Raw genomic sequence first — 17558 nt, forward strand, 5'->3', positions numbered from 1 at the left:
CGACCTCTAAGGCTGCTCCGAGGCAGTTACGAAGCCTGCGGTGTCAGGCATGCCGGGATCTGTTCTCCAGGGAGGAAGGGGACGGTCGGTCACCCGGCCGCGTCCTGGCCCGGGGGCGGGGCGGGGCTCACCCAGGAAGTGGAGGGCCCCGCCCCGGGAGGCGGCTGTGCCTGGGCACCTGCTCCCAGAACGGGCTCAGCCAGAGGCTGGCTTTGCTCCTCACATGGATGTGCTGTCTTCTGACCGGTCATGAGGCCCAATTAACTCATGTCTCTCTCTCTTTTCTTTCAGTCCGCAACTGTGTCCGATGGTGGTAAGTCACAATTTCTAATGTCTCTTTTTTATTATTTTTAACGATGTTTTCAAACGTGGAGTGTATTTGCTGTTGACTCACTCTAACGTTGTCTTCTCGGCGTTTCCACCTCTGCAGGGTGGGGGTTGGTTCACCGGGCCCCGTTGAGGGGGGCGTCACCCCTGGGCCCACGACTGTGTTTGGAAAGAAGTCTATTGAGGACGCGCTGTCGTGACAGCGTCTCAGCTTGTCCCCACATATTCCTGTGGGGGCAAGTAAAGACTTGCCTCCTGCGCAGCAGAACAGCTTGTAGACCAGACCAGTAAGTGAGGCTTTACAGCACTTGCCGCATTGGAGCGATTATGGAAGTTCGGCGAGACGCTCCGTTGCTGATTTTCCATTTCTTAGGAAAAGTTTAGTAGATGATTGGAACCTGTGGGACAAAGAGGAAAAAGCTTTCTTTCTGCCTTCAAGTGATTCTGTTCAGGGGATTCTTTTACTAGGACTGACCTGAAAGGAGGTGGCCAGAGACTTCCTGTTTCACTTAAATTATTCCTCTGATGTAACCCTTATCCCTTTGGCTCAGTGAGTTTTAAAAAACTCTCTAGACTGACTTGGAGGGTTTCTCCCGAATGTTCCTTGTTCCTTCCAACACTCGTCAAAGTCCTTATGCTCACAGGTCTGTTTCTTTTTACGTGTTTTTAAGGACTCTATTCTGTCTATTGAGAGTTGAATCTTACAGTTTGTCAAAATGTATCATTTTCATTTATATTGTAACTGTGGGGCCAAGGACTGCCAGAGCTGGGGAGTCCTGGGCTCAGGGTTACCCTCTTTATTGTGAGCTGAAGAGTCTTTGGTTTCGCTTGTCCAACAGCTACTGACTTCAGTCGCGGGCCTTAGAAAGGGAGGCTGGTGGGTGGAGGGCGGGTGGACCCAGAGCCACCGGTCACCCTCTGTCCATCGGGGTCCTTCCAGCCGCGGGAAGTACAAGAAACGCGCTGACACCTGAAGCTGAGACCAGATGGGTCCTAAAGTTTGTGTCCGCAGATATATTTTTCTAGTAAAAGGAATTATGTTCACCTGTCTCATGTACAATGATAGTCTTGTCATTTAATCACCTTAAGCTAGGAGTGGGGAGAACTTCCTTAATGAAAGGAAGTAGCACCTGTCACCAAATCCGGGTAAGAGTGCGTGGTTCCCACAGATTCTGTTCATGTGAGCCTTTCTCCCGTGTGCTCAGTTAGCTCTCCTGGTGGAAGGCTTTCATTGCTGCAGAAAATTCATTCGTTTGAGAAGTTTATTTAATATGTTCAATTTACTCATACATATTAAGCTTTATTCATGTGTTAAATTTTCTTCTATCTGCAGTAGACGCAGGAATCCCATAGAGTTTTATTTTATACTGCATTTTACAATTTTTGGAAAGCTACACTTACCCAGTGTGGAAGCCCCAGACTCACAGCCCCGTGTCCTCTGTAAGGAAGTGGGGTCCCGGCTGGTGGCAGTGGCCCCCCGCCCTGAAGGGGCTGCCCTCCCCGCTGTCCTTCTCTCCCCACCCCAGGCCCTGTGCCACTCGGGGCGGCCTCCACTTCGTGAGCCCCTCTGTGGAGAGCAGGGCGGGGCAAGGTCGCTGATTCATGAGCACGCCTTCAGTTTCAGGGTGCAGGTGATAAGTATATGTGTACTGATGAGTTTTTTCCCACTTTTATTATTTTCCATATTTAGTTTCTTTTCTTATCATAAATAGGAGAAAAAGTGATTTCATTTAGTTTGCATGTTAGTCCTAGGAGGTATGTATTATTAAATATATTCTGCCATCTTTACAGGTAAAAGCAGCTGGGCAGAAAGAGGGTCCCATAGACACCAAGTTAAGAGGCTGGGGGTCAGGCTCTGGGGTCTCCCCCTCTCACCCGACCGTCCCAGCCCCTGCCCTGGACCCTCCACTTCCTTACACCTGCTTCTTGGGGTCGCCTTTCCCCGTGTGCTCGGGGGCTGGTGAGAGGATCCAGGCGGGAGCTTGGAACATGTCTCCACACAGAGACATCACACGTTCGTGCCGAGCAGGAGATTCCGGCTCTGGGGCCTGGAGCTTCAGGAGCACACAGCTGCCGTGGGAAACGTGTCCTGCACTGACTCAGGACCTGGCTTTGGGGAGTGGCCTTCTCTCAGGCTGGAATGGTCCCCACCTAGTCATCCCATCCAGTGTGGGTGACTAATAAGGCAGCATTTGATATTTTGTGTTCAGTTAACCCTGTCGGTGAGATCATGGGACTTGCCTGTTGGACTCATGGCACACGTTGTATTTTTACTGAGTGTGTCCTTGCCGTATAGTTAGTTTTGTGGCGTTATTTTAAGGAGGTTGGACAATGCTGTGTTTGCAGTCTTTGTCAACCTGAAGTGTGTCTTCCCTTTCTCAGGAGGAGAGGGCCCAAAGCCCGAGACTACCCTGTAAGGAGGGTTAGAGGTCAGTCTCTGTGGAGGGCAAACCAGGGCCTGGGCTGAGTCAAGGAGGCAGATTCTGCCTTAAGAGCAGGAAGAACATTCTAGCAGTTGAGAGAGGTTTAAAAATGCAAAGATCTGCCTTGTGGCAAATCATCCAAACATGTATTCACACTGCCGCCCCCAGCGTTGGAACAGAGGCCCCAGGAGCCGAACAGGCAGAAGCGTAGGGGGATGGGGAGGGCCTTCCCGCGTTGGGGGTAGGGAGCCTTGCAGTCCCTGGACCCGGGCTTTGGCACAAGGCAGCCTTGCTGTAGTAGAAGTTCATTCTCCTGTTTTCTTTCTTTCTTTTCTTACTTTGGACTGAGCAGCTTTGCCAGGATGCCCCTCCCACCCCGCTCCCACGTCCTGGAAGGGCTGGACTGTCCCTGCCGTCCCTGGACCTGCCCCTTGAGGTTGGGCAGTTGGGGGCTTTTGGGAGCTTTCATGTGAACGCACGCATCTGCAGGCACAGGTCGGGCTGTGACCCTGGGGACGTGGCTCCGGCTCCTGGGGCCTGGGATCCGTCCACACTGCGCGTTCTCTCTGGCGCTGCAGACACGCCGGCCTGACTTTTCCGACCTCCAAGTACACCGGTCCCAGGCTCTGCCCACCTTTCTCCGTCTCTGCCTCCGGCAGCCTGGTGCCTCCCGCTTCCTTCCCTGGTTCAGCCCACCTCACTGCTGACCTGGGCGCTGCCCGCCCGCTGGGCAGGCTTCCTCCCCAGGACTCCCCTGGGCGCTCAGACACACGGGGGCCTTGGGGGCCTCGCATGGCGCCGTCTGCTGTCAGTGTGTCTCCCCGGCCGGGGGGCAGCCCCCCCAGAGCGCTGTGCTGACCACCCAGCCCTCACTTGAGGGTCAGCCCAGGCTCCACCCCCTTCTGACCCTGCTGACAAGGTCCTGTTGTTTAATGGTTTGTCCGTGTCACTGTTTGTCTGCTCCCTCCACCCGGAGATGGAGACCTCTGTGCCGTGGCTTCAGGGTTGTCCTCGGCCCCAGCACAGCAGTCACACAGGAAGTGTTTGTCCAGTGAACGTGGAGTTAAGGCGTTTACTGTGTGGCAGCTGCAGCCAGGGCCTGGGAGCTCAGTAAGACCTGCACTAGGCTGTTAGGGTGGTGGCCTTCTTAGTAATATCCCCTTTAAAAAACCAGGAAGCTCTGTAGAATCCGTTATGTAAACGCAACAGCAGACGTGTCCACTGGACTCCCGGGGTGTAGCCCACCCTCTGGTGACGCTCCGGCTTCCGAGGCCGGGGGACCCGAGGCAGCTCCCACAGGGACACCTGTAGTTTCCTTTGTCTTCCTCCAGAAGCCGCAGTTTTACCGCCTCTGATTAACAGACAGATAGTTTTGATGTAGGTTGTAAGCTCCGTGCCATAAACGAATCAGCAGTACTTTGTAACATTTCTGATTCTTGTTCTAACAGAAACTGGGCCTTTAGGAATCAGAAGGATACCTGAGACCAAAGGTGTGCGTCCTTTAATTCTCGTTTGCTTTCTGAACGAGATGTTCTTTGCGTTTGTGTGGACCCTCTGCCCTGTTCTTCTCCGTCTGCCTCTTTGCAATGAAGCGCAGCTTTGGTCAAGCGGTAGGGAGTGAGGAAGGGGCTGGCAGGTTAGAAGTGGCCGAGAAGGCCGCACAGCCGGACTCCATGTCCCCCGGCCGCCCAGCCCGGGGTGTCGGCCAGCGTGGGGCACCGGCGTTGGCTCTGTGAGCTTGGCCTGGCCTGAGCCGGCGCGATCCTGGAGCTCAGGGCGCGGGGAGGGGCCGGGGCCTGGGGGCACTGCGTGCTGGTTGGTCTGTTTGTAACTGGGGGCGCTGAGCACTGTGCTGGCCGGTTAGGATCGCTGGTAACTGGTGGCTGAGCACTGTGCTAGCTGGTTAGGGTCACTGGTAGTTGTGGTCCATGTGGAGTGCAGCTGAGTATATCAGGTTAAGCTGACGATGCTTTCCGTGACCAGGACCCTGTCATAAACCTGGGCCGTGAGATGCCCTCAAAGAGAAGCAGGTTGTGGGTGAACTCAGTGCCTGCCCGTGCACGTCATCCTGACTCACCTTTGCTACCAGCACCCTTTTCCTACACAAGGCTTGCTTTTTCCCTTTTAAAAATGATTATTTTGCTCTTTTCCAGCTTTATTGGGGGTATAATTGATAAAAGATTATGTGTTTAGGTGTATGATGTGATATGTTGATATACATACACGTGGTGGCAGAATCAGTACAGTGAAGCTAATAACACCCTTGCTACCGCACACGGTACCTGTTGTGTGTGACGTGGGCCCACTGAGGCTGACCGTCTTTGCAGACAAGTGTACAAAACACCGTGATTAATTATAGCCACCACGCTGCAATCTCACAGCTGAAACTCTGATCCCTTGACCTGCATCTCCCACCTCCCCCGCCCCCAGCCCCGGCAACCCCCATCCTACGCCCTGCTTCAGTGGATTTGAGTGTTGTCGTTTCCACATGGACAGGAGAGCATGCAGTGTGTGTCCTTCTGTGTCGGAGTTATATTTTAGCATGTCCTCCAGATTCATCTGTGCTGTTGCACAGGCAGGATTTCCTTCCTTTTTAAGACTGAATAATATTCCTTTAATGGACTATTGGAATGGAATACTATAATACCATCACTTCTTTATCCATTCATCCATGGACACTTCAGTTGTTTCTGTATCTTGACTATTGTGAGTGATGTTGTAGTGAACGTGGTGATGTAGATATATTCTGAGATTCGTTTCATTTGGATGAATACCCAGGAATGGAATTTCTGGATCATGTAGTAGTTCTAGTTTTAAATTTTTTGAGGAACTTCCCCACTGTTTTGCACAGCGACCGCACCAGTGTCCATTCCCACCAGCAGTGCAGGAGGGCTCCCTCCCCCACACCCTCTTCAGCGTTTATCTCTTGTCCCCTTGATAGCAGACGAGGCTGTCCGCCGACGGGGTGAGGCGCTACCTCATTGTGACTTCGGTTTGCGTTTCCTCAAGATTACTGGTGTTGAGTGTATCGTCATGTGTGTGTAAGTTGTTTGTATGCCTTTTTCTCAAGGTATATATTCAACTCAGGTTTTTTGCTTATTTTTAACCTGATTATTTGGGGTTTTGTTATTGAATTGTATGAGTTCCTTGTGTATTTTGGATACAAACCTTTCTTCAGATAGGTTTGCAGACCTTCAGAAGGAATCCTGACCACACTGCCACCATGAAGGAGTTCAGACCCTCAGCTGCTTTACTCTCGTCCCCCACCCAGGCCCGTTTCTAAGAGCCTGGGAGTGTTCCCTTCTTCTTTGGGAAGGTATGTCAGCTGTATTCAAAGGCAATTCTGTTCCAAACGTCTTTTTCTGTGTCATTAGCTTGATTTTTCAGACACACCTTGCCTCTTTTTTTTTTTTAACTTTTTAGTCATTTTGCAATGATATTCATTTTGTCCTCAATTTGTTTAATCATCTCTGCATGTTCCCCCTTTCTCTCATAGAACATATTGTTGTTGTTCAGTTGCTAAGCCGTGTCTGACCCTTTGTGACCCCTGGACTGCAGCTCACCAGGCTCCCCTGTCCTTCACTGTCTCCCAGAGTTTGCTCACACTCATGTCCGTCGAGTCGGTGATGCCATCCAACCATCTCATCCTCTGTTGCCCCTTCTCCTCCTGCCTTCAATCTTGCCCAGCATCAGGGTCTTTTCCAATGAGTCAGCTCTTCAAAGATTTGGAGCTTCAGCATCAATCCTTCCAGTGAATATCCAGAGTTGATTTCCTGTAGGATTGGCTCATTAGGTCTCCTAGCCGTCCGGTGGACTCTCAAGAGTCTTCTCCAGCACGAGAGTTCACAAGCATCGATTCTTTGGTGCTCAGTCTTCATGGTCCAGCTCTCACGTCTGTTCACGACTACTGGGAAAGCTACAGCCTTGACTAGACAGACCTTTGTTGACAAAAAATGATGTCTCTGCTTTTTCATGTGCTATCTTTTTAATATGCTTTTCCGCCTTCTATTTGTATGAAGTGATGGGACTGGATGCCATGATCTTAGTTTTTTGAACGTTAAGTTTTAAACCAGTTTTTTTCACTTTCCTCTTTCATCCTCATCAAGAGGCTCTTTAGTTCCTCTTCACTTTCTGCCATTAAGGTGGTATCATCTGCATATCTGAGGTGGTTGATATTTCTCCTGGCAATCTTGATTCCAGCTTGTGCTTCATCCAGCCTGGCATTTTGGATGATGTACTTGGCACAGAAGTTAAATAAGCAGGGTGACAATATACAGCCTTGTCATAGTCCTTTCCCAGTTTTCAGCCAGTCCATTGATCCATGTTCAGTTCTAACTGTTGCTTCTTGACCCACATATAGGTTTCTCAGGAGACAGGTAAGGTTGTCTGGTATTCCTGTCTCTAAAAATTTCTAAAGTTCTTAAGGCTGTGTTTTCTTCCAGACCAGACTTTGTGTTTGCTTTTTGCATATTATATACCTTCCTTTTGGAGAAGGAAATGGCAACCCACTCCAGTATTCTTGCCTGGAGAATCCTAGGGACGGCAGAGCCTGGTGAGCTGCCATCTATGGGGTCGCATAGAGTCGGACACGACTGAAGCGACTTAGCAGCAGCAGCAGCAGCAGCATACCTTCCTTTATCCGTTGGCCCACCCACCCATCCACCCATCCACTTCTCCACCCACCCATCCATTACTCATCTGTCAGTCCACCCTCCCATCCATGGATGTGAGCAGGCCCCACAGCCCCTGTCACTGTGCTTTCTGGCACAGACATTCTTGAGCCCAGAGAGACCGCAGCGCTGAGCTCCTGTCTTTCCTGCCTCAGCCAACACCCTCAGCCCCAGCTGGGCTCTACCCACAAGAGTGTGTCCTTGACTTTCCCCATCGTCCCTGTTCTCCTGCCTTGATTGGGATGCTTAGGATTTTGTTGCTGCGACTTGCTTCCCCAGGGCACCTGCCAGGGCCTCAGGGGTGGGGCAGATGCAGAGCCTGTCAGAACCTTCTTATGTTCTACCTTTTCTTGGCTTTTTTCCCCTTTTCTGTTTTTCTGGTTTGAAGCTAATGGCCTCAAGCCGTGCCCTCTGTTTGGTGGCTCTGCTGGGTCGGTGGCTGATCTCTGGTCCCTCTGCTCCGGCCACTGGCGCTGGCCACCAGGAAGCGGTCTGGCTCTTGTGCAGGTGCCCACACTCACCCGGGGAGCTGCCGGCTGCTGGTTTGTTTGGTCTTGTTTTGAAATGACGTTCAGTAGGAAGCGAAAGACGACAGTGGGTGGCCACGACCAGAGCTCCTGGTCCTCCCACTCCTCCAGGAGCTGCGCGGGGAGTGTCCCGGGCCAGCAGAGCTTTCAGGGCCCAGGTCCTCTCCCAGGAGCTTGTGCACACCTGGCCAGGGCTGCACTCAGCGCAGGGGGCCTGGCTGCCCGGCCCCGTCTGCCAGGGTTCTGCCCCCTCCGTGACCTGCTGGACACCCAGGGAACCGTGCTGAGCAGAATCTGGGTCAGATCCGACCGGGGATCCCCATTCCCCACCTCCAGGCTTGGGGTGCTTCTCGCCACCCGCCCAAGTCCAGCCCCAGCCCTCCACCTGGTCTCCCTGCACTTTACATTCACAGCAAACTGTGATTCCCAGAAGGGGCTCATTATTTCAGGTGCTGGGGTAGAGGGTCATTCCTTTAACACCATCCCGTGTGAGAGACTAAGTCAACGCACAGGAAAGCTCCTGTTGCCTTTGGCCATTCTCTGCAAAGAGCCAACTCCCCCAGCAGCTCCTTGGTGGGCCGCCTGTCCCCCCAGCCCACTGACACGGCGTGCAGCAGGACCCCCTGGAGGGAAGCCCACAGGCTGGGGTCTCTCTGTCTGTGTCTTGGTCTTCACTCCATGGCACCTTCTCCCCTGCCTGGTGGGTGGTGGACAGGAGCGGGCCCTGTGGTCAGGCCGCTTCCTGGCCTCTTGTGGTGGGCCTGGCAGCGAGGCCTACATACCTGTTAATAACTGGGGGAGTTAAACTGCCCCCTTCTTCAAAATATCAGGTACTACAGCCTCTTGTGTTTTTGCAAATGAATTTGCATTCTCTAACATTGCAAACGACTGAAGCGACTTAGCAGCAGCAGCAGCAACATTGCAAAAGAGAAAGAGGAATGTAAAGTTTCAGGGTAGTGCCATTCTTGGATTTGTGTAGAAGTCTGGTGGACTCATATTTTCCTCGTCAGAAAAACAGTGCAGCCTAATTGCTCATTTTCAAAAATGTTTGCTAAATAGTAGAGATGGAACGGTAATTTGTAATTTGCTGTGTGAGAGGGGTTGTTTAAAGCAGACGTCTTTATTTTGGTTTAATATCTCACATTCCTTATGGTTTGCTTTGAACCTAAAAATTATACCCAGAGTAACATAATGTATTTATAGGGTTTGAAGTACTAAGTATTTTGTAAACACAAGTCAGACTTAGATTTTCGTCTTTAGAAGCACGGAGTCCTGATTTCTGCCAAGATTCTTTGCAACGTACATATTTCTTTCCCGTTCTGCTAGAGAGTTGTTGTTAGTAATTATTTATACTGTTTCAGGCACACAGAAGTTCAGAAGTCGTAACAGTGACCTCATACCTTCGCCCCAGAAGCCACGCCGGCTGACACTTGGGTGTGCTTGCCTGAGACCTTTCTTGCGCGGCGCTGCAGTCACCGTGGCGGTCGTCCCCTCTGTGTCCCTCCTGCCCACTCCGTTTCCTCCCTCGGAGGCCCTCCCTGGACGCAGGTGTGTGTCCTTAGGCTCCAGGGGGTGGTCTGTTTGATTCCCTAGGGGCGGCGTCTCCTAGGGAGCCGTGGCGTGCAGAGCAGCGTGAGGACGGTGAGTGGCCGCGTGTGCCCCCAGGAGCGGTCACCCTGCAGCCCGTCCCACCGCGCGCGGCCCGTGTGCCCTCACACGAGGGTTCACTCAGGGTTTGTGTCCTTTGGGGGCATGTGTTCTACTTCAGTGAGGAGTTTACTGAAACGATGAATATTGGTTTAAATGCTTGAAGCTTTCTACCCAAGAACCTTCAACATGGTCTGACATTTTTATTAGATTCACTCTGAGGAGAATATGTGTAGAGTTGCTGAGAGAAAGTATCACACAGATTGGGTTGAAAATCTGATTTGCCCAAGTAATTGAGGGAAAGAGTCTAAAAGTTGACCCTGAGGTTGGGGAGGGCTCAGTGGCTTGTCTCAGGGGCTCTCTGTAGGCGCTTGGGTGCAGGTTATGAGGGGAGAAGTGGATGCCCCTGGGCCTGCCTTCTCTATGTGTAACGTTTTCTTTCTTGCTGACCTTTAGCAGCTTGATTATGAAGACTCTTGGGTGGGTCTTGTGCGCCTGCCATTTGGGGTGCATGGAGGGTCAGAGATTGTTCTTCTCCCGCTTTGGGCACGTGGGCTTTCCCGCAGGCCCCTGGGGCTTGCTCATCTCCAGCCTTTTTCCTCTCCACCGTGTGCTCTCCGTGTCTCCCGGTTTCTTTTGCTCTGAGTGCACCGACCTCTTCCTCTACGGTGTCAGTGCGCCATCAGTTCCATCCCGTGGACTGTCACTTCCGAGGTTCGTGTTCTGTTTCTAGCAGTCCCTCTCAGACCGTACGTGACCCTTCACTTCTCTCTTCATATGTTCATGCTTTCCTTTAAACGCCCGAGCACGGTTTGCAGCATCTCAGAGCGTCTTCAAGTCTGTATCTGCGGACTCATCCTTGCTGTCCTTCCTGGGTCCATTCTACTGACTGATTTTCCCCTGGGTGGGGGTCTCATTTCTGTATCTTTCCTTGTCTAGTGAGTTTTGAGTGGGTGCTCGATTTTGTTATCTTCCTTTGAAGAGTGTAGGGGTTTGCTTTGACTGGCTGTCAGGCCACTTGGGGATTGGCTTGATCCCTTTGAGGCTTGTTTTTAGGCTTTTTCAAAGGACGGATCTAAACTAGCGTTCACTCTAAGCTTAGCCCCACTACTTAGGGCTGACACGTGTGGAGTCTCCTTCGAAGGCCAGGTGTTCAGCGAGAGCTCCTGGGGACTCAGAAATCTCACAGCCCTGGGTGGGTTCTGGGAGCACGAAGTCTGCAGCTCCCAGCTTTGCTGTTGTGGCCTCCCAGGGTTGCATCCTGTGTGTGCAGGCTCCGGCCTGAGCGCTCCAGGCTCCATCCCCCTCCTCGGGGCAGCGCCAGCCCCTCCTGGACAGGTCAATGTGTGCATAGTGACCCCCACCGACCACGGGAGCTCGGGGCACACACGCAGGGCACCCTCACTCGTGACCTGAGACGCCACCTTGGCCGGTTTGGATTTATAAAATGTAGGTAACACATCTAGAAATGAGTGTATCTGACAACCGGGTGATTAAATAATTACACACAGTTACATTTTACATTTGTCACTTCATGGCAAATAGAAGGAGAAAAAAGTGGAAGCACTGACAGACTTTATTTTTGGGGGCTCCAAAGTCACTGCAGACAGTGACTGCAGCTGTAAAATGAAAAGACAGTTGCTGCTTGGAAGAAAAACTATGACAAACCTAGACAGTGTATTAAAAAGCAGAGACATTACTTTGCCAACAAAGCTCCGTCTAGTCAAAGCTATGGTTTTTCCAGTAGTCATGTGCAGATGTGAGAGTTGGACCATAAAGAAGGCTGAGCACCAAAGAATTGATGCTTTTGAACTGTGGTGTTGGAGAAGACTCTTGAGAGTCCCTTGGACTGCAAGGAGATCAAATCAGTCAATCCTAAAGGAAATCTACTCTGAATATTCATTGGAAGGACTGATGCTGAAGCTGAAACTCCAATACTTTGGCCACTTGGTGCAAAGAGTCAACTGATTGGAAAAGACCCAGATGTTGGGAAAGACTGAAGGTGGGAGGAGAAGGGGGCGACAGAGGATGAGATGATTAGACAGCATCACTGACTGAGTGGACGTGAATTTGAGCAAACTCCTGGAGATGGTGGATGGTGCTGGGTTCTGGTTTAGCTTGCAGGGTTGTGACAGCTGGTGGATTGCACCATTTGTGTGTTTCTGGTCATTGGCATGTCCTCCTTTGTGAAGTGCCCGAGCAGGACCTCTGCCTATTTTCCTCCTGGGTCGTCTGCCTCTCCTTGCTGGTTTGTAGGAAATTTTGAAACATATCCTGGAAATGATTCTCATGTTGGGTTCATATGTTCAGGTGAGCTCTCTGCAGCTTGCCTGTTCATTCTCCTCATGCTCTTTTGATGACCATAAGTTTTTCATCACTTTCCTTTTCTGCTGATGCTTTTATATCCTTTAGAGCCGGTGTTGCCCTTCTCAAGACCATGAAGGTGAACCATGAAGCTTTTATCTTTTACATTGAAACCTCTGGCCATCTGAAACTGAGTTTTGAATGATGTGAATTAGGGGACAGGATTCATTTTCCCTGTGAAACCCAGGTGACCCAGTTCCATCTATTGAAAAGGCAAATCCCTTCCCCACTGAACAGACGTGGCACCTTTATCAGGTAATCATATATTTGTGGGTCTGTTTCTGGCCTCTGTCTTTTGTTCCGCTGGTTTCTTTGTCATTGGATCAGCGCCTTGTGTCGTAATTACTGCCATTCTGTCTGCATTTAGAGGTCTGCTTGTGTAGTCTTGAGATTGCTTGGCATTTTCTTGCACATTTTGGAGCCATTGCTGGGTTGCTGGTGGTTTTCCAGAGTCACCTTTCTTCAGTCTGAGCTGGTGGAGACACAGGACTTTTGGAATTTGTGTGTGATGCTTTCGCTGGAAATGGTGGCACAAGCCACACTGATCTTAGGACTGCTGGGTTTTTTATGTTTTGTGACTGTACTTTTGGGATCTTCATTATGTCTTGTTTTCTAAAAATCTTCAGGTCATTCCCCCAGGAGTAAATACTAAATCTGACTGGGTTTGTTTGCCTTTTAAAAAACCATCCCTTTTAGATGAGTTAACCTCTGTCGGTATCTAAAACCTGTATGAACTGAGCTGACTTCAGGCCACTGGGTCACCCTCAGACGTGCGGTTGTTCAGAGCAGGGGAGAGAAAGTCTTAAAACGTACAAGGCTTTTGGGGGACTTGTGTGTAAAGTGACCTGTTATCCGAGAGAAGCCAGTGGACAGGCCGTGTCTGCCTCTGCTGACGGCTGGGCTGGTCGTAGCAGGGTGTGCTGCCCACGGGCGCCGGGGGACTTGCCAAGCCAGGCGGCAGGGCCTGGTCGGACCAGAGGCCTGGGTGTGGGAGCAGAGCCGAGCCCCGGGAGGTGGACTGCAGTGACCCCTGATGTGAGTTTGGGGGGGGGTGGAGCCAGGAAGAAGCCAAGAAGGAGCTGCTGGGGCCATGGAACCCTGGAGAGGAGGGTGCTGTGCCCACGGAGAGATGGTCACGGTGTGCGCGGGGCCGGGCGAGACGGTGACAGGGCAGGATGACGCGCTCTGCCCTGGGCCTGTGGCTCCCGAGTGGCTTCGCAGACTCCAGGTGGGACCATGCCGTCGAGAGCCGGGCGAGTGAGTGCGGACGCTGGGAGCGGTCAGGCCTGGACCTGTGAGCGTGGGGGTCTTCAGTCTGCTGCTGGGTTTAGCGCTGCAGGAGGCGTGAGTGGCGGGAGGTCGTGAGAAAAGGCGAGGCCCGAGCCCACGGGGTCGGTGGGCCTGGAGGGCGGCTGGAGACGGCATTGTGAGAGGCACTGGGACGTGCGGCGAGTCTCGAGCGTGGCAGCTCAGGTCTCTGTCTGTGATGTGGGCACCGGGACCCACTGTGCAGAGTTACCGTGAGACCGTGGTGCCCTTGGAGCAGCATGTGGCACGCACGCACTTGATGAAGAGCTGCCAGTTTTGTGTTAGCGTCCCTGTTGCTGTATTCACTGCATTTCTGGTAGAAGTGGCCCTAGGAGGGGATAAGATTTCCTAGAAGGACTAGGCAGAGAGAAGAACCCAGGACAGGTGCTGAAGGTCACAGGGTAAATGGAAGAGAAAGGGCATCAGTGGAGAAAAGCTCTCCATTTAGATTGTTTAAAATTCAGAATTAAAACACACAGATTGAAAAAATTAAATGAAATTAATCATTTACTTGGGTAGATTCTAAGAAAAGAGAAAATTGGTAAGGCAGTAATAACATCACGCAAAATAATTCAAGTTAAAAACCTATGAAAAGAACAAAGCAGGCAAAAATGCACCAAAAATAAGAGTCTCTCGCTTATCAACAAAGTTAGATGGACTGCATTAAACGTGGACAAGTATTCTTAGGGGAAGGCTATACTATACCTTTTCCGAAAACTAAGAAATAGAATTAGACCACAGAGTATTTGAGACAACTTATATTACATATATATGTGTGTGTGTGTGTGTGTGTGTGTATTACATTTTATACACACGCTCACACACACACACACATATTACACCCAGTAGAGAATATACTTTTCCCTCCAAAGGTACATGGAGTATCTACCAAAGTTGACAATATTCTACTCCAGAAGTGCAATTCTTACAAATTAAAAATATGTTTATAGCATACAGGTCACTTCTACTATCAGCAGTGCAATTAAATAGAAGCCAGTTGAAAAAAGACAATACAAAACAATCTGTATGTTTTAAAGTTTAAAACTATATTTCCAAATAATCCATGGGTCAAGGAGAAAATTAAAATGGAAATTATAATATAGTTTAGAACTGTTTAATAAGTATAGTGTTATGCATTAACACCATGGAATATAATCAAAGTGGTTTTCAGAGAAAATTTAGTAGTTTTAAATGTATATATTGTAAAAAAGAAAAGTTGGAAGATGTAGGAAATAAGCTTTCAACTTAAAGACACAAAGTGGGGAAAACATAACAAACTCAAGATTAAGGAAATAATAAGCGTAAAGTAGAAATTAACAAAATGGCAAACAAAACAAACAGTATATAACTGATAATTAGACAAAAAAAGAGTCTTGGTCAGTAAGACCAAGGAAAAGAGGGAAAATATATCAACAATGAAGAAGAAGACAAAGATAACATCAAATACAACAGAGAATTCTATGAATAACTTTATACTAATGCATCTGATTACCAGGTCAGTTGGACAAAGTTTAGGAAAATATGATTGGCCTAAGAAGAAAAAGAAACTTTGGTTAGATGAATCAACACAGGCAAAAATGATTTGGAAGCCAGAGATCTACACTGAAAAAGGCAACATGCCCAAACCAATTTATAGGTGAGTGTATCGGTCAGCTTAGGACAACTGATGTTGCAGTAACAAGTAATCCCAAACTCTCAGGGCTCTAAAAAAGCAAAATTTCTTTCTTAGCTTTCATTATGTGGTCCCCGCAGCTTGGCTGTGTTCTGGTCTGCGTGTTTTCACTCCAGGAGCCAGACTGGTGGAGCAGTTCCTCATGGCCCTGTGGCTCTTGTGGCAGAGAGAAGGGGCGTGGCGGAACCAGGCAGTGCCCCCCACTGAGCAGCACCTGTCACACTCTCACGTTCATTGGCCAAAGCACGTCCCCAGGCCACGCCTGGCACTGAGGCCGCTGGCATAGATAAACCTCCCACGAGGAGGGGCAGCCAGCATTTCGTTTGGGCTTAACCTGGTCTGCCATGCAGGGTACAGAAGATGGGAAGCCCCTATGCTTATTTTGCAAAGCCAGCATAACCTTGATGCCAAAACTGGACAGTTCAGTTCAGTTCAGTCGCTCAGCCGTGTCCAACTCTTTGCGACCCCATGAACTGCAGCACGCCAGGCCTCTCTGTCCGTCACCAACTCCCAGAGTCGACCCAAAACCATGTCCATCGAGTCAGTGATGCCATCCAACCATCTCATCCTCTGTGGTCCCCTTCTCCTCCCACCCCCAATCCTACCCAGCATTAGGGTCTTTTCCAATGAGTCAACCCTTCGCATGAGGTGGCCAAAGTATTGGAGTTTCAGCTTCAACATCAGACCTTCTAATGAACACCCAGGATTGATCTCTTTTAGGATGGATTGATTGGATCTCCTTGCAGTCCAAGGGACTCTCAAGAGTCTTCTCCAACACCACAGTTCAAAAGCATCAATTCTGCGGCGCTCAGCTTTCTTCACTGTCCAACTCTCACATCCATACATGACCACTGGAAAAACCATAGCCTTGACTAGACGGACATTTGTTGGCAAAATAATGTCTCTGCTTTTAAATATGCTATCTACGTTGGCCATAACCTTCCTTCCAAGGAGTAAGCGTCTTTTAATTTCATGGCTGCAGTCACCATCAGCAGTGATTCTGGAGCCCAAAAAAATAACGTCTGACACTGTTTCCACTGTTTCCCCATCTATTTCCCATAGAGTGATGGGACCAGATGCCATGATCTTAGTTTTCTGAACATTGAGCTTTAAGCCAACTTTTTCACTCTCCTCCTTCACCTTCATCAAGAGGCTCTTTAGTTCTTCTTCACTCTCTGCCATAAAGGTGGTGTCATCCGCATATCTGAGGTTATTGATATTTCTCCCGGCAATCTTGATTCCAGCTTGTGTTTCTTCCAGCCCAGCGTTTCTCATGATGTACTCTGCATATAAGTTAAATAAGCAGGGTGACAAGATACAGCCTTGACGTACTCCTTTTCCTATTTGGAACCAGTCTGTTGTTCCATGTCCAGTTCTAACTGTTGCTTCCTGACCTGCATACAGGTTTCTCAAGAGATAGGTCAGATGGTCTGGTATTCCCATCTCTTTCAGAATTTTCCACAGTTTATTGTGATCCACACAGTCAAAGGCTTTGGCATAGTCAATAAAGCAGAAATAGATGTTTTTCTGGAACTCTCTTGCTTTTTTGATGATCCAGCGGATATTGGCAATTTGATCTCTGGTTCCTCTGCCTTTTCTAAAACCAGCTTGAACATCTGGAAGTTCACGGTTCACGTATTGCTGAAGCCTGGCTTGGAGAATTTTGAGCATTACTTTACTAGCATGTGAGATGAGTGCAATTGTGCGGTAGTTTGAGCATTCTTTGGCATTGCCTTTCTTTGGGATTGGAATGAAAACTGACCTTTTCCAGTCCTGTGGCCACTGCTGAGTTTTCCAGATTTGCTGGCATATTGAGTGCAGCACTTTCACAGCATCACCTTTGAGGATTTGAAATAGCTCAACTGGAATTCCATCACCTCCACTAGCTTTGTTCGTAGTGATGCTTTCTAAGGCCCACTTGACTTCACATTCCAGGATGTCTGGCTCTAGGTGAGTGATCACACCATCATGATTATCTGTGTCATGAAGATCTTTTTTGTACAGTTCTTCTGTGTATTCTTGCCACCTCTTCTTAATATCTTCTGCCTCTGTTAGGTCCCTACCATTTCTGTCCTTTTTTGAGCCTATCTTTGCATGAAATGTTCCTTTGGTATCTCTAATTTTCTTGAAGAGATCTCTAGCCTTTCCCAATCTGTTGTTTTCCTCTATTTCTTTGCACTGATCACTGAGGAAGGCTTTCTTATCTCTCCTTGCTATTCTTTGGAACTCTGCATTGAGATGGGAATATCTTTCCTTTTCTCCTTTGCTTTTCACTTCTCTTCTCTTCCTAGCTATCTGTAAGGCCTCCTCAGACAGCCATTTTGCTTTTTTGCATTTCTTTTCCATGGGGATTTTCTTGATCCCTGTCTCCTGTACAATGTCACGAACCTCTGTCCATAGTTCATCAGGCACTCTGTCTATCAGATCTAGTCCCTTAAATCTCTTTGTCACTTCCACTGTATACTCATAAGGGATTTGATCTAGGTCATACCTGAATGGTCTAGTGGTTTTCCCTACTTTCTTCAATTTAAGTCTGAATTTGGCAATAGGCAGTTCGTGATCTGAGCCACAGTCTGCTCCTGGTCTTGTTTTTGCTGACTGTATAGAGCTTCTCCATCTT

General features: G+C 49.4%; 1 protein-coding gene across 11 annotated transcripts in view; it reads left to right on the forward strand.

Moving 5' to 3' along the window:
- Positions 1 to 17558, forward strand: part of RGS12 (regulator of G protein signaling 12) — a 116852-nt gene that overhangs the window by 59839 nt on the left and 39455 nt on the right. For all 11 annotated transcript variants that reach the window (XR_014079635.1, XR_014079638.1, XM_081580418.1 and 8 more), the window contains one exon: positions 292 to 313. Coding sequence is in view for 7 of the 11 variants with exons in the window: in XM_081580418.1 (XP_081436544.1) it covers positions 292 to 313 (22 nt within the window). In the remaining 4 variants the exon portion in view is untranslated. The remainder of the gene's footprint in view (positions 1 to 291; positions 314 to 17558) is intronic.

Source organism: Giraffa tippelskirchi, chromosome 1 (assembly GCF_054371585.1).
Source record: "Giraffa tippelskirchi isolate mGirTip1 chromosome 1, T2T-mGirTip1v1.2.pri, whole genome shotgun sequence".
Lineage (NCBI taxonomy): Eukaryota > Metazoa > Chordata > Mammalia > Artiodactyla > Giraffidae > Giraffa > Giraffa tippelskirchi.